General features: G+C 41.4%; 1 protein-coding gene across 1 annotated transcript; it reads right to left on the bottom strand.

Annotated features, from left to right (window-relative positions):
- CDC37L1 (cell division cycle 37 like 1, HSP90 cochaperone) lies at positions 1-14,690 on the bottom strand. Its single transcript, XM_077817630.1, has 7 exons — positions 14,515-14,690; positions 12,678-12,959; positions 11,886-11,979; positions 8,381-8,496; positions 7,920-8,042; positions 5,732-5,896; positions 1-3,581 (listed from the first exon to the last, which is right to left on the bottom strand). Exons 1-7 carry the CDS (start codon positions 14,605-14,607, stop codon positions 3,480-3,482), a joined length of 975 nt encoding a protein of 324 aa, XP_077673756.1. The 5' UTR covers positions 14,608-14,690; the 3' UTR covers positions 1-3,479.
- Between the last annotated feature and the right edge of the window lie 1,589 nt (positions 14,691-16,279).

Raw genomic sequence — 16,279 nt, 5'->3', positions numbered from 1 at the left:
TACAATAAAATGTTTTATTACAGAAAATTAAATCTCATTTCCAAAGCAGTGGGGGAGAATCTTGCCACAAGAGTATACCTTCAAGCTTCTTTGATTAAACATGTTAGCTATGTTTTGTCACACTATCTTGAAGCCTTTATTTATCCACATTTAAAGTTACAAAACTGACCTTTTTTGCTATTTCACTCCACCAAGTTACAATATTAACAAAATTCTGACTGCCTAGTTGCACCTGGAAGAGTCCAACTGGTTACACTCTGGTTACATTTGGTATGGTAGAGTGTAACTTTAATCCTCAATTAATGAGGTTATAGAGCAGAGAGATTAAAACAGTAGGGTAATAGTTTCTCCCATAAGATTAACAGAGATGAGTACGCTGCATGTTTTGGTGGTAGAGAACCAGCCTCATTCCCATTCCACACTGGACTTTGATGGCTGAGGTCAACAGCCCTCTGTAAGCTTGGCTCTTTCAAATACCAAGCAGTCCAGATTTTTGTAGCTACTGCTAGTCTTTACAAGAAACTCTCCTATCCATTTTTTCAGCCTTACAGACTCTGCTGATTTCATTTCCCTCAATCCCACTTCTTCAGAAACTGGTCAGCAAGATCTAGGTACAGAAGTCAATGTAATAATCACATCCAGATAGTTCAACTTTATGGAACTGGTGTAACTGGCAGCAGACCATGCTGCTCAGAGCGTCACTCCTCGCTGGTGGTGATCCAATGAACAGGTCATCTAGCAGTAGTGCCAGTATAAATACTTTACTGTAGGGTTTTTACTCCAAAGTATTAACACCACCCGTACTGACACGGCCTAAGAAAAGCATCTGAAGAACTTGGAAAGCTTTTCATTTGTTGTAAGCGTAAGGCTATTGAGGTAGGTACTATTCAGTTTGGGTCCTTTTCTTAAAAAAAAAAAAGTGACAAATTTTGCAGCCAAAGGCTGTATGTCCATAGAGACACCTCTAGACATACACATGTTCCGTGGAGACAAGATTCCTTTGGACAGTCGCCTTAGCATTCCCATACAAAACCTTGATTTGTTCTATACTTCCATTTAACACCAGCATTACTGGGGTTTCTGGACCGTTTCCAGACAAAAAGCAACAGCTCTTCCCACCTTTGCACTAGTCTAAATACACATTTCTTCACTTTCCCTAAGAACAGGATATTGGCTGCTCTTTCTCCAAGATGGCCCTGAGGCTTCTTACCGCTAGCAGAAGTGTGTTCTGTCCTTCACATGCCAGCAACATCAGGGCTTAAGCACCTACAGATGGAAGTTCAGTTCTTTCTACAAGGGAGGCTGCACGGTCACTGTAGGATACAGGGATTAACTGTGTTTAGGAGATGAACTACTGCATAGCTAGGTCATTTCTCACGCTGTCTGGTCATTCTGAGGGGGAAGTTAGTAAGAGAAATGACATGCCCTTTTGTGATCTTTTCCTCACTGTATTCCACTCACACTACTCAGCTGCAACAGGTTTTACAGTATTGGAGAATATACTCTTACAGTCTCTGCAGCTTTTGGCTAGAGCCTACTGAGAGCTGTTATCTTCTCTCAATAAGGGATTGCTAGAGAGATCACAAGTGTTTAAGCTGGTGTACTGGAGGCCTAAAATTAGAATGTGCCACTAAATGTGTTCCATATCAGAAAGGCGGGTCAGCCCCCTCATGCTAGTGGCTGACGGACATGCCAATGAAGTTCCAGAAAATGTTTTGAAGCTTGACTGTTCTCACCCCTAAATTCCCATCCATAAGGCTTCTGTAGTACTGAAAAGAAGAAATGCTCTTATGGTTCTCTATAACCAAGCATGTGACTGGCCTACTCCTCACATAACCTGAAGACAAAGGCCCAGACTGTGCTGGCCACCGTGGGGCAAAGAAGGGGACCAGAGAAGAAGTGGTTGCAGTTCCGTTTCTGGCACTAGTTCTGTGCCAACATTGGTGCCTGCACGTCTTAGGACAGGCAAGGGGCCACTCCAAGATACAACTACTATCTGTGGCCATCCACTGGCACAGAAAAGCCAACTCACAAAATAGTTCTTCAAACTTGCTCCCTTTGCTTGTGGCTACAGAGGGACTGCATAGGAAGCTGGCCAGCAATGCTAGTTCTGCACCAGCCTGGGTCTTCTGTAGGCTGAGGAAAACTGGCTGCTTTCCAGCCCCTTTATGCCACTTAAGCAATGCAGAGGGGTTAGTAAGCAGTAGAGAATGTGACTCAAGAAGTATATATAAACTAATACATTGCTGCTTCGCTGTAAAAGGAGAAAATATCTAGGTATTTCTACTGTGGTATCAGGGAGGGTCAGTCCTACACTGAAATAGCCCAGATACACAGCAGCTGTATACACAGGTGAAAAAAATCATGAAAATAATTAGGAAAGCTTAATAGCAGTTCTGGAGTGCAAAGACTTATGGCAAAATTCTGGAAATATTAAAAAGTTTGACTTTTGCAGAGGTCTAAAGCAGAGGGCTCTTAAGATACTGCCCTATATATTGTTACTCTCAACAGTTAACCACTTGGCATCATTCAGCTGATACTGAAACAGAACTCTTCTTTCCTTTTAAACTGAGGAAAGCTTGAAATACCACAACCAATCTGAATTATAAATCAATACTGTTCAGTCAGTGTTTGGCACTCAGGCTTTCTTCATTACTGGTAGGAAGGAGAGATCCTGGCTGCAGTACAATCTTATCCTGAAGTTGTTTTCCCCACCCTCAATCTCTCTCACCCAAAATATTTATTCACACTGGATCTTTGTTATGCAGCAGTAATATTTTAAATTAACACTAAATATTAGACAGAAGAATCAGCTTCTCAGTGACTGTGCTGCTAGAAATGCGGCTCAAAACTCACTTCTAAGCAATTATATACTTTGTCTCTAAAATATACATAACTTGACAATCAGAAATAAGTACTTTGTCTGAAAGCATAAAGTAAAATTTTAATCCTTGTAGTAGAGGTAAAAAACCACTGCTTTAATTTGAGCCTCCAAGTTGATATCAGCTTTTGATTTATTGCTATTAATATGATAAAACTGGATTTGAGTGCTTACTATGTCAGCAGTATAGCATGAGTACAATTGTGATCTTTAGTATTCATAGAGCAAGACACGTCCATGTCTATAATAAAAGACTATAGCAGATTCCAACTAGAATCAACCACTTCTCGTAAACATTGTATTTGTGCAGATTTGTTTGTCATACTTTGATTCCTAAAATTAAGAATAAAGGCAAGTTTAAGTAGCAGAAAAAACATCCAGTTTCACATTCAGTAACATATGAGAACCCCTCTCCTAAAAGGGAACCAAAAATCTAGCAGCACATTTTCAAATAAAATGACAAATGTGTTTCTGGATTACCCTCCTTCCAAAAAACAAATGCAAAAAATAAAGTGCAGCACCCAGAAAAGTAAGTGTCAAGAAAATAGCCACGTTCTTTTCTTTGTAACAAAAGTACTTGGCCTCGGTCTTAACAGTACTATATTGTGTCCATCATTTTGGGTTCCTCATCATCTAGGTGTACCAATGAGTTTAAATTAAAGAGACCTGTGTTTACGCAGCTTTGAAGAGAGTCTGTAGTCTGCAACAGAGGAGAAGACAACATTAATTCTACACAAGTAAATACTGAGATTCTAATATTGCATCTGTGGTCTGTTGCCTAGCTCCCTTTAATTGTCTGCATCTCACACTCAAGACGCAAGTTTGAATGTGATGCATAAGGATTTGCCTGTGACTAATGGTAATGTAGCTTATTAAAAATGTATTCCCTTGAAATTTAGGAAATCTTATGACTGTACTAAGCTTTTATTCATCTTATATGGAAAGAGAGCCTAATTAGAAATAAATATACACTTAAAGTCATCCCAGTTAACGTTATGTTGCTGATCAATTAGGGAGCATGCTTGTTTAAAGTTGAGTAATGCTCCCTTATAACGTTGTTTGGCAGCCACCTGCTCTGTCAACTGCTTGCAGAAAGAGCAGCCATTGGAGCTAGCTGGTGGGGGCTTGCAACCAAGGTGGACCGGCAGCCCCCCCATCAGCTCCCCGCTCCCCTAAGTTCCCTGTGCAGCAGCACCCAGCAGGCTATCAACTGCCGGGCAGTTCAGCTGTCCCACCCCCCACTGCCATGTGCTGCTCCTGCCCTCTGCTTTGGAGCTGCTCCCAGGATCCTCCTGCTTGCTGTGTGGGGGAGGCTAATGTCAGGGTGTCCCCCTCCCCTGCCCCATGCTCCTGCCCCGCATCTCTACAGAGCAGTAGGGGACACGACAGGGCTCAGGACAACAGAGGGAACTTGCTGGCAGCAGCTGCTGCCTCCACTTGCTGATCTACTTAAAAAGGCAGTGTACTTAAAGTAGGGTCACCATACTTGAAGGGCAATGCGCATCTCTCTCTCTCTCTCACACACACACACAGTCTGTCTGTCATGCTGTCTCCCTTCCCTCCATTCCTGCTGCCTTGTAGAGTGAGGCTACATTAACAACGTGTTAACCATTGCGGGCTCAGCTAAGTGCCAATTCATTTAGCAATTTAGGCAATTTAGCAATAAGGCATTCCCTGGGAAATCTCCCACCCTCTGACTTCACCATCTCAACCAAGCTTCACAATCATCATTGCTGTGTACAATATTAAACTGTTTGTTTAAAACTTATAGTGTGTGCGTGCGCGTGCATATAGTCTTTTGTCTGGCGAAAAGTAATTCCCTGGAACCTAACCCCCCTTATTTACATTAATTCTGACAGGGAAATTGGATTCGCTTAAAGTAGCATTTTTCAGGAACATAACTATAACATTAAGCGAGGAGCTACTGTAATCCTATTCTAAGTTAACTCAGATGCAAGTGAACCTGAGTATATAAATATCTTGATTAAAAGGATTTCAAAACGAATGTCTTAATTTTGACCCCATTCAACTATCCAAGTGGGGAAAAACCCTTAGTAATGGTGGTCTCAGACATAAAAGAAACCTAACATTTAAATCATGCTTTGTAATCCAAAACCAGCTACACAGAACCCTCAGTGTTTTATGAAAGGTATTTTGTAGTTCCCATTCTCTTATCACAGGCTACATTTTTCTTAGGTTTGATTACTTGTAGGTGTCCATTAATGAGAACATTATGCTCATTTTTACTTGGAAACTCATTTTCACCTCCTATAATATAAAATACAAAATTTAATTATAGAACCACTTTTATAATAGTGTTTGCTCCAGCATACTTGAACCAGATAAAATTACTTGTGAGTAGGTTAAGTATGAATATTTAATGCATTAGGGCTGAATTATCAGGTTGTAAAATGCATTTGGATTTGTGCTTGGATGCTATTTGGGGTCTAGGAGACAAAGAGATAGCTTTTTGAGTATCTATATGCAGAGCAAATAGTTTATATACAGAATATTTAACTTTACTCGCAGCTAGTACCTTACTCCATAAGTAGTCCTATTTGAAATCAAAGGTACTACTTCACATAGAATCATAGAATATCAGGACTGGAAGGGACCTCAGGAGGTCATCTAGTCCAACCCCCTGCTCAAAGCAGGACCAATCCCCAATTTTTGCCCCAAATCCCTAAATGGCCCCCTCAAGGATTGAAGTCACAACCCTGGGTTTAGCAGGCCAATGCTCAAACCACTGAGCTATCCCTCCCCCCATCTTTACCCTTACATGAGTAAAGATGGCAGACTCTGGCCCAAAAACAATTATGATTTCTGGAAATGGATTTATTAAAAACCTACCTGTGGCAAAAACTCCAACATGCCTAAGGAACTCAGACCAGTATGGGCAACAGGATTCTGAACTGACATAGCCTGAAAACTCTGTGACTGTGAAGAGATTTTCACTCTTGATTTGAATGCTTCGAGTTCATTTTTAAAAGCCTCAAAATAACCTTCTTCTTCTGCCTGTACAAAGAAAAGGTTGCCAATTAAGTATTCCCCTAAACTCAAAACTAGAAGTATATACTTATGTAGCCAAAGTTTTACATTACTGGGGAAAAAAAAAACTACACAATGAAGCACAGAAAAGGGAAACCACCACCACCCTAAACTTTAGATGAAAGTCTTGGAGAAACCAATAGCAGCTTTGTGAAAAATCACCTAGGTTTCTTGATTTTTTTTGAAGTGTGGTTTAAATATTTTTGGCCGGGATAATGATAAAAGGCTATTTTCTTGCATCTGAGGAGTGGTGAATAGATCCTAATTTTAACTCATTCCTCATCCCATCCTAGAAGCTGAAAGGAGAGGGGATACTCAGTACTGGACTTTTCAGACGCAAGTCAACACTATTTAAAGTAGGGGCCCCCATTAACGGGCAAGGCACTCTGCCTCCCAAGTTTCAGAGTGGTAGCCGTGCCACAAGTACTCCTCGTTCTTCTCCCTCCCAAGTGAATCTGCCAGTATGAACAGTCAGACTAAGTACCTGAAATTTTCATAGCAGTGCACAAATTCAGCCCCATGAGCATTTTAAAGACATCCTTTGATTTGCAGCAATCCAGCCAGGATTAGTACAAACTGCAGAAGTGGGTATAGAGAGGTGCACCACAGTGATACAAAAATACTGTTAAGTGGAAGGCTGTGACAAACACTGACACAAGTCAGAGTAAACAATGGAGTCCTTGATAACAAGCTAACAAAAGACACCAAGTCCTTAAATATGCTTTTTTTTTTTTTTATTAGTTGTGACTTAGAAATCAGTTTGCCTGCTTAGCAGCTCTAACTCCTGTTTAGAACTAAATCTTGACAACATCAGCTTAGATGGGCTTTTTCGCTAGCATGTACAATTTAAAAAACTTACTCAGACAAAAGTGGATTTTGCAGTTAAACTTCACTGATTTCAAATTTAGGATGAAAGATGGAGTTCTTGAATTCTTACAATATTAGGATGTGTTCCCCATCATCACTTCATATTTCAAGAACTCTATCTTTCATTAGTATTCCAGAATACTTCACAGCTCCAAAGTGCTTCATAGATATTAAATGAACTGCACACACTGTTCAGCAAAAATACCTGTAACTATGATTAAGCAGTTCTGTACTAAGTTTTAATTAAATGTATTACAAATTAATTTTGAGATACTGTGATGGAGTAGTTGCCAGACCTGATGCTAGTTTATTCAACTAGCACCAGAGTTTCCGAAGAAAGCTGCTGACCACACTGCTCATGTAATTCTTCTGCAACAGCATTTTTTATTTGGGAGGGTGGTGATGGGGCAAATGGGGATTGCAATGGATAGGTCCTGTGGAATGCCCTCTCTTTGACCCCATCTCAAGATTTTAACATGCCTTCTAGTCATAGCTCTCTGGAGCCTGACATTGTTGCTCCTGGATGGCTATACTGAGTCATTACAGAGGCATAAAAATGCTCCCTTTCCTAAAGAAGGAGCATGCAGTCTCTATGGCACATCATGAGCCCAGCTGCTTGAGAAGCTAATCTAGTCCTGAACCTACCTCCCTGTTTAAGCAGTGCAATGGAGACAACTCCTGTCCAGTGTCTATATCTTCATCTATAGTTAGTTTTTAGAGCACAAAATATTGATTCTGCAGGAACCCTACTCTTTCAGAGAGTAAGGTTCTAGAGCAAATGGGAGACAGTTTTCACCATTCTATAGTACTCTGTGCATGAAAAAATGTACATTTATTGTATGATTATATATGAATTACACATTGATTTTATGTTCTGTTCTCCTTTTGTACACGCCTAGCAGCACAACAAAATCCACAGAGCTTCCAATCTCATGGTTACACCGACCATTTATTGCACAAAGGGCTGCCAACAACTCAACCTTTCCCCTAGAGCCTGGGGCCCATTCCCTTAGCACATATTTAGCTTGCAGCTGTCAGGAAGAAATTTCAGCTGCTCTTGAACACTGATCCCTCTCAGATACTGCAAGAGCTTCTCTAGCATTAAAATGAAATAACGACTTACTTTTGCTCTTTGGAAAAATAGACGAAAACAGCCTCTGGGATCCACATTACAACTTTTGGCCATTTCTATAATGAACTGCATAACAACTGCTTGGTGTGCTACTTGTTCCATCAGAGCTCTTTTCTGGAAACAAAAGTTACCAAGTTACATTTTTACAGAGACTGTAAGCATGTAACTTAATATTTCAAATGTGTTTTACTTTCATGATGACCAGTTCTCATATCTTACAAGATCAAACAAAGTGGGGATGCGGGGGAGAGAGAAGAGAGACAGAACTATTGAAGAACAGACATAATGCAAGGTATTATGGAGGTTCCCTCCAATAAGTAACTGGAAACATGAGGGGGGGGAAATAGATAAATCATTTAATGTGATCTATGTGGATAGTCTTTCTGTAGCATTAAGTGGGAAAAATCTATACCTTCTCCCAGATTCAGAGCAATTTAAGATTTGCCTAATACCTGTTCAGCTTCTAGGTGAAAACACCACAAGATGAGATATTTAGCTGTTTCTTCACATACAAGGTATGGATGGTCAGACAAAAATCTCTGGCTATCATCCCATCTGCTTAGCATGCCTGGTGAAAAGGAATTAGAAAGCCAAGTGTTATCATAAAAATACATTGCTTATGGTATTTGAATGGCAATGGAGACCAGGTAATTACTACTGGACCCCATAGGATGTAGAGTTTTAGGCTACGTTTACACTGGAGACCTTACAGCGGCACAGCTCTACCACTGTAGCTGCATTGCTGTAACATCTCCCTTGTAGCCACTCTCCCACCAACATAATTAAACCATCCCTAACAAGCAGCGGTAACTATGTTGGTGGCATAGCACTGTCCCCACAGGTGCTTTTGTTGGTGAAACTTTTTTTTGGGATGGGGGGGGTTACACCCCAACCAACAAAAGTTTTACAGCCAAAAGTGCCAGGATAGACATAGCATAATGACTAAAACTCATTACCACTCAATGAATGATCAACCTGTTATCAGAAAAGTGACACAGAAGATTAAGTCTTATTGACATGTGACCAAAATAACGATTGGCACCTTTTTTTGCTAGTTTCAGCAGAAAGGCCATGATTAAGAGTCCATTACAGACTGACTGACACTTTCACTTGTAAATGTGGTCTCTATAACAGGATTGAGGCTAGATGGCTAGAGAAGCTTGCACTGCCTCTTCTGTATCTCTTCAGTGGCTAGAGTACTTCAGCTTCTGAACTACCAATATAGCAGAAGAATTAGACAGGAGACAGAAACAAAATAAATTTCCTCTACAATTTTCCTGTATAATGCACATAGTTCAACTAAGCTCAACATGATCTAAAGATGTATGAGACAAGAAGAGGCTCATTAACTGAACTTCTGCAACACTAGAAAACCAGGCTATTCCCATGTTATCTAGTGCATCAGTTGTCAAACTACAGCCCTTAGCCCTTGGACACCTGTGGAACATTTCTTGGTGGGCTGCAGAGAGCTAGCTGGCTAACCACATGGTGCTGGCTATTAAAAATTTCATACTATAAAAAAAAGTTTAAGAATTCCTGATATATCCAGAAATATTTTCCAGTTCTCTCTATTTGCATGTTAGATGTCTCCTACACATAAATAAAAGTGAGTTTAACATTTAGAATTTCTCATTTATTTAGAACTTTTCTTTAGAAAACAAGAGCATCAATAAAGGAATATTATGTTTTATGACTTGCTGTCCAAGGCGACTGAGCAACATGGTAGGGGATCAATTCTATAACACCATACAGTAGGTAATTTCACAACTATAAGACACTAATCCAGATTTGAATTCAGAAGTAGAAAAAAGTACTATTAGACAAACTAATTAATCTACCTCTGATTTATAGGTAGGATGTTAAAATGCAGAGACCAAATACAAACAGACCAAAGTGTAAAATGGTATGAACCAGGAGGAGAAATCATCAAGTTGTATTGCTTGCGACTGTCCTAAACAAAGTGGAAAAGCTATATTAAAAACCTTTAAAACCAAAACCACAAGAGAAGTCAGAATACTAAAAAAAAATGTTTAGAGAATTCTTAAGTCCACAGGTAAAAAAAATTATATATTTTTATTTATTTATTTAATTTTTATATATATATATATATATACACATACACACCTCATCATATTAAGAAATTATGACACTACAAAACAATTAAGTATTTGAGTCCTATCAGACGTCAGTCTAAACACAGATTTGGTACTTTGCATTCCACCCAGAAAGCTAGTAAGTAGATATTTCTGCTAAAATGATTAGTGGGGGAACAGTTAGCATTGTTTCTTGTGTGGTTATCCTTGGACAATAAAGTTACTTCATGGAGGCAGGTCAATCACTTCTGTCAGCATATACTGAGACAGCCTCATGCATCACTTCACATTTACAAGTTGTTTTTTTAAGCTAAGAGGACTAGAAACCATTTTTGTTTTTAAAAACAATACCACCACAGACAAAAGGCAGTATGGCATATCAAGTGCCAACTCAACCCAATCCCTGGTTGGATGGGATGACTTCCATCAGGTAATCAACAGCCCCAATACAGCTATGCCCCTACCAATACAGGAGCCAATCAATGACTCAGAACAATGGGACACATTCAAGATATTCATCAAATTTTCAGAACACTACATGACACAGGACATTTGAGTGCAATGGTTTTGATCACATTTCAATTATAGAGTTAAAGTGACACCTAGTGGATAGTCTGATATACTTGGATAACCTATTCTACACGTGCATCTGATGAAGTGAGCTGTAGCTCACGAAAGCTCATGCTCAAATAAATTGGTTAGTCTCTAAGGTGCCACAAGTACTCCTTTTCTTATTCTACACCTAGGTTACTATTAATAGATGATTATTTGACTAAAGTTATTTTCAGTAGTAAATCCATCATATGTATTAAAGCTATTCCTCTTGTGGCTTAGACGGCAAAGATGTGTATTAAATACTTAACATCTTTACACACAGGGCTTGAAAAATCCACTCAATGCAGAGTAAATAGTGTTCGCTCTGAAGCACATGTACATGGAGAGCGTCTGGCGGTAAGGAGGTGTGAGAAGTACTAATCAATTTCTGCAAAATTTAAGCTGATGCAGCGCTTTCTTTCTGATTCTGCAAATAAGGCCATCATTTCTAATGCTGCTTATCTCTTTCCCCAAGCAGCAAACAAGAATTGCCCACTATGTTCTTTCTTGGTGAAAGCTGCAAGCAGCAGCCTAGGTAGGCAGTAGAGCTAGTCAGAGAAAGGTTTCTAAAAGAGGTTAGGAGCAATATAACAGAACCTCTGATGCCCCAGCTGCAACCAAGCAACTTTAGTGTGGAAGAGAAATCTTCATCTTCCATCCAAGCTGTGGTGCTTCTTCCATCTTTTGTTTGTTTACAACTAAGCTTAGCGCTCTCAACAGTATTTAACAGTTTTTTCCCCCAAACCTGAAACTTCCTTGGACCTGTAGGTGCTTTGTGTTAAACCAGCAAACACAGCTGAAGTCTACAAGAGATTCTAATATCTGAACTAAAATATTAGAAATGTTGCTACTTAGCTGCTATTTCCATGGAAGGATATACTTTTGATAAGCACTGAGGGAAAAAAAAATGCTTCACTGTAAAAGAAAAACACTTCTGAATTTACAATACCACTGTTCTAATATCACCTTTCATGAAGTGTCAGATAAAGTAGACAGAACCCTCTCTTTCGCAAGGACTTCAGTTATGCTGAGCGCTAAAAAAGTGTTTATTGAATCCTACAGTCAATAGTGCTGTTTAGATAAACTTCTGCAGCATGTAGCCTCTTACTTAGAAAGGACTATTTTGTTATGACTATCAAAGAAAATCCCAAACCCTGATCAACCGGAAACCTGAAGCTGGACTCTGCTAGCCAGATGCTTCATTTATATGTGTCCATTTTATAAAACAATAGAACCTAACTATAAAAAGCTGGAAAAGAGAGGTACTTACCAAAATGTCTAATTTTTTGTTCATGTTTCTGCATGAATGATTTGGATTTGTCTTCATCTTCTATTTCTTTTCTTTTCTTTTGATTAATAAAACTCTGTGGGGGGAGGGAGACAGCATAATCACAGAATCCTTTTCCATGCTATTTTAAACTATATCATTATGGGAACACCATTTGATTGAATTTCCATTTAAAAAGTAACGCTTCTAGTTGTAGGCCCAAAACCTGCAAACACACTGATGCATATACTTAATTTAACATGCATGAGGTGGTGTCTGGGAAACTGGGCTTTTTGACAATTAACATCAGGGTTTAAACAAACACACACTCCTTCTAACGTCTGGTTCATGGAATAACACTGTCATCTACCAAAGTATTTCTAACACAGCAGGTAGCAAGGCACTGAGTCTTTAAAACTTGAGAAATGCATAACTTTTTTTGTCCTTAGTATTTGTAAGTTTAATATCAAAGTATTACTATGAAGAAGGTAGGATCTGATCCTAACTTTATCATTTGGAAACAATTGCTGTTTTGGACCAACGCAATTTGAGATCCCTGCTAGCAGTACAAAAACATTTCTTATGTTCAGATATCAGCGCAGGACCTACTTTTTGGTGGATTTTAATAAAATAAATGAAAGGATACTCATTCAGCTCTTAATCTTGTCATATGGACTGTTCTGGATACAAAAGACATAATATTACAGTGACAAGTGCCATATAAATAACTTGATTTACCTAACAGTTCTATCACTCGTTTTTACCTGGTTTTATGCATGTTGATATGGTTCGTACCTTATTAAATACATCCTTGCTAACAGAATCTGCGTTCCACAGATTTTGTGTTTCCCTCTGTATTAGTGCCTCTTCTTTCTGTCTCCATTCTTCCTCTCTCTGTCTCAATTCTAAAGCATCAGTCTGTGCTTTGGCATGTTCCTGATCCAGGGACTCAGAGTTATGCAGTGCTAAACTACCAAGTTTCTGCTGGGCTTCTGCTAAATTCCATTTGCATTCCACAGAGCTCTTCACAAACTCCTTTTGTTTTTGGCAAGCCAATTCAATCCCATGACCATATATCTGTATGGGGGGAAAAAAATCAGATTTTTTTTATTTGGAGAAGTGGAGAGAATTTAGATAGCACATGCAAACAGGTAAGGTTAGCTGTAGAACAGAATTCTGAGATGGCAAAGCTGTGAGAAGGGAGGTTAAATTCTGAACGGTGACTAAAATTGATATTATACAGTTGGATGTTTACTTCAATGATTTCCACATTAAATTAGCTCAGTTTACACATAAAATACATTTTAATAACTCCCAGACTTGCAGACTCAGGGATCATATATCACCAGTAACAAAGCTTCTCCAACCAAACTGTAGAAAACAATTATGATGAAGCGTCAGCAAAAATAGGATCCAGCTGGCTCTCTCTTAGCTGTGCTGGTTCTGCAGTGCTAACAATAGCCGAAACACCAGAATTAACTCTAAACACATATATATCTGTAATAAGAAAGTGCCATCTTTACAGTCTCTGACCATAACTGGACTTTATGAGTATTAAATTCCAAACAGATTAATATCCTTTACTTAAAACGCCTTGTGCAAAGGACAGATATGTAGAAAAATAATCTGTTTTACTTAGTTCTCACATAAACATAGGAGAGATTTTTAATAGTTATAAACCCCACTTCATATAGCCACCCAGAAAAAAGGAAGTGTATGAATTCCTAAATAGTGATCTGCAGATTCTCATGGTTACTTTGGGCTGTCAATCATGGTAGATCTCCTTTCAATGAAAGGGGACAAGTTGCTGCTAGCTCAAACTTACCTGAGAATCACAGATGAAGAGAATGTCTTGAAAGGAATGAAATATACAGTATTCCAAGGAGTTAACTATGCTGCCTCTCTAGGATTTCCAGTCCCTGGTTGTTCCAAACCCATATACTTACCTCTCAGAAAGAAGCCCCATATACCTATACATTGACTTTTTCAACAGAAGAGTGATTGAATAAGTTTACATACAACTCTACTGTACATACTTCATTTTGCCAGACACGCCCAGCAGTGCGACGGAGAATGGGAAAAGGCAGAGTGATGGTCAAGTGCTGGCCTGGCGACCCCGACAAACCCAGCGCTAGCTAGCTGAGTGACTGCGGGGCACAGACTGGAATGAGGGTAGGCGCACGCTACAGTCACCTATCTCCGCAGGAACCACTGGGCCTCGTGTCAGCTCAAACCATGGGTTTCAGCATCACTTCGCTGCAGAGACTTCACACTCGCCGCCAACGGGGGCGGGGGGAAACGGGGCAAACAGCCGGAGAGGGTCGCCGGGCAGGGTCTAACGAGGGGCGGGTTACCAAGCGCTCCGGGGCGGAGCTGGGGGGCGCCCCCGGGCTCTACTCACCCCATGCGGGCGGAGCTGGGGCTGGACGAGCCGAGCGGGGTCCACGGCTCCACGCCCAGCAGGGAGCGGCTGCCCTGGCAGGGCCGGACCCGCAGCAGGCCCACGGGGCTTTGCCACCGCGGCCCGAGGGCGGGCGAGGCCGAGCCGGGGAGCGGTTTGGCTTCGTGCTGCTAGGACCGGGCCGGCGAGCCCAGCGCAGGGCCCGATCCCGGGAGTGGGGGGACAACGTACCTGCGGGTCCGGCGGGCGGGGCGCGCAGGGCGAGTCCGGGTCCTGCCCCTCCCCCGCGCGGAGACCCCGGGAGCGCGGCGGCCACAGCGCCATCCCCGCCGCAGAGACGCGCGGCAGCGGCTCGGCCCCTCCGGCCCGGCCCGGCTCCTCCCCCCGCGCAGGCCCGTTACCGTTACCAGCTCCAGCCGGAAACTAGGCCGAGCGTCACTTCCGGAAACAGAGGGGAGGGCGGGGCGGTTGTGTGATGTCATGGCGCGCGCCACCGCCCCCGAGAGCTACGCGAGGGAAGCGGCGCCCGGCCCGCTCGTGCTGGAGAAGCGCGGGGGCGGGGCCGGGTTTGTGTTGAAGGGGGAATAAAAGCCTCGTTCGGAAAGGGACTAAAGCGAAGCGGGGCCAGGCGGAGGAAGCCACGCTTGTGTCGCGGCTCTGGAGCTGTTACCAAAAAAAAAAAAAGGAAATTGCCCAACAACCCCCCCCCCCTCCCGGCAGATAAATATGACTCCGCTTGTTATAAATAATCCGATCTCCTTCCCCCAAGTCTGTCTGCCCAGCCAGCTGGGATGTGCGTACGCCACAGCTCCCGCAGGCGGCCTTAGAATGTGCTTCACGGACCACAGATTACACCTGGGCCATTTTGCAGATATCTCCACTAGTGTATCCAGTGCATAAACTGTTTGCAAGGTTTTCATAAGCCGTAATTAATTACTCTGTTTTTATTAACACCTCTGTCATAACATAACATATCGATTTAAGCATTTTAATCTGACAGATGGTTGTGCCAAAAGAATCCTGCATTAAAATAGAATTAGGGCTGCAAAGTCGAAAGTTAGGAAATGTCAAAATTAAGATAATGTTTGCGGAGTTGTTGGAGTCATGTTGGTCCCAGGATATTGGAGAGACAAAGGGGGTCAGGTAATATCTTTTATTGGACCAACTTCTGTTGGTCAGAGAGAGAAGCTTTCAAGCTTACGGGTAAGAAGCCAGTACCGGCCCATATGCAGCCCGCATTAAAGCGCTGCTTTACTTCAGCTGGAGTACTGTGTCCAATTTTGGTCACGAATGTATAGAATAGATGTGGAGAAACTGGAAAGGATCCAGAGGTGAGCGACAAAGATGATAACAAGGATGGAATGCAAGCCTTGTGAGCAAAGGCTGAGGGAACTGGCTATGTTTAGCTTGCAAAAATAGGAGATTAAGAGGGGACATGATAACAGTCCTCAAATACTTGAAAGGCTGCCACAAAAAAGATGGAGAAAAGTTGCTCTCTTTTGCAACAGAGGGCAGGACAAGAGGCAATGGGTTCAAACTATAGCATAGCTGATTTAGATTAAATCTCAGAAAAAACTTCCTAACAGTAGGACAGTGGAACACAGTGGATAGGGAGGTTGTGGAAGCTCTTTCACTGGAGGTTTTCAGAAGGAGGCTGGATAGCCATCTGTCTTGGGTGGTATAGACACAACTCAGTGGTTCTCTGATTCCATGTATGTTGCCTACGTTATTAAAAAACAACTGAAAAACAGAAAGTCTGTTATGTGGAACCATATTAACCCCCTACATTCATCATCAGCAAGACTGTAAACATTGATTAGACCCACAGCACAGATCTCTGTCACTAACAGAGTAGTTCTGATAACAGTAGCAGACTTTTATCCTTTATAGACCAGTCACTAGAGGGGGATGAAACACACATTTTGCTCGTGGATTTCACAGCTATTTGCGAGACAAGAGAGGAATACTGAGACTAAGGAATCCTGGGTTCTATTTC

Source organism: Eretmochelys imbricata, chromosome 5 (genome assembly GCF_965152235.1).
Source record: "Eretmochelys imbricata isolate rEreImb1 chromosome 5, rEreImb1.hap1, whole genome shotgun sequence".
NCBI classification, from domain to species: Eukaryota; Metazoa; Chordata; order Testudines; family Cheloniidae; genus Eretmochelys; species Eretmochelys imbricata.
The sequence above is the reverse complement of the archived record's forward strand: the minus strand, read 5'-3'. Positions and strand labels throughout refer to the sequence as shown.

Coding starts and splice junctions, on each gene's coding strand:
- CDC37L1 (XM_077817630.1), bottom strand. CDS start 14,607: ATGGCGCTGTGGCCGCCGCGCTCCCGGGGTCTCCGCGCGGGGGAGGGG. Junction 11,980..12,677: donor GCAAGGATGTATTTAATAAG/GTACGAACCATA, acceptor CTCCCCCCACAG/AGTTTTATTAATCAAAAGAA. Junction 8,043..8,380: donor TTCACCTAGAAGCTGAACAG/GTATTAGGCAAA, acceptor TTTTGTTTCCAG/AAAAGAGCTCTGATGGAACA.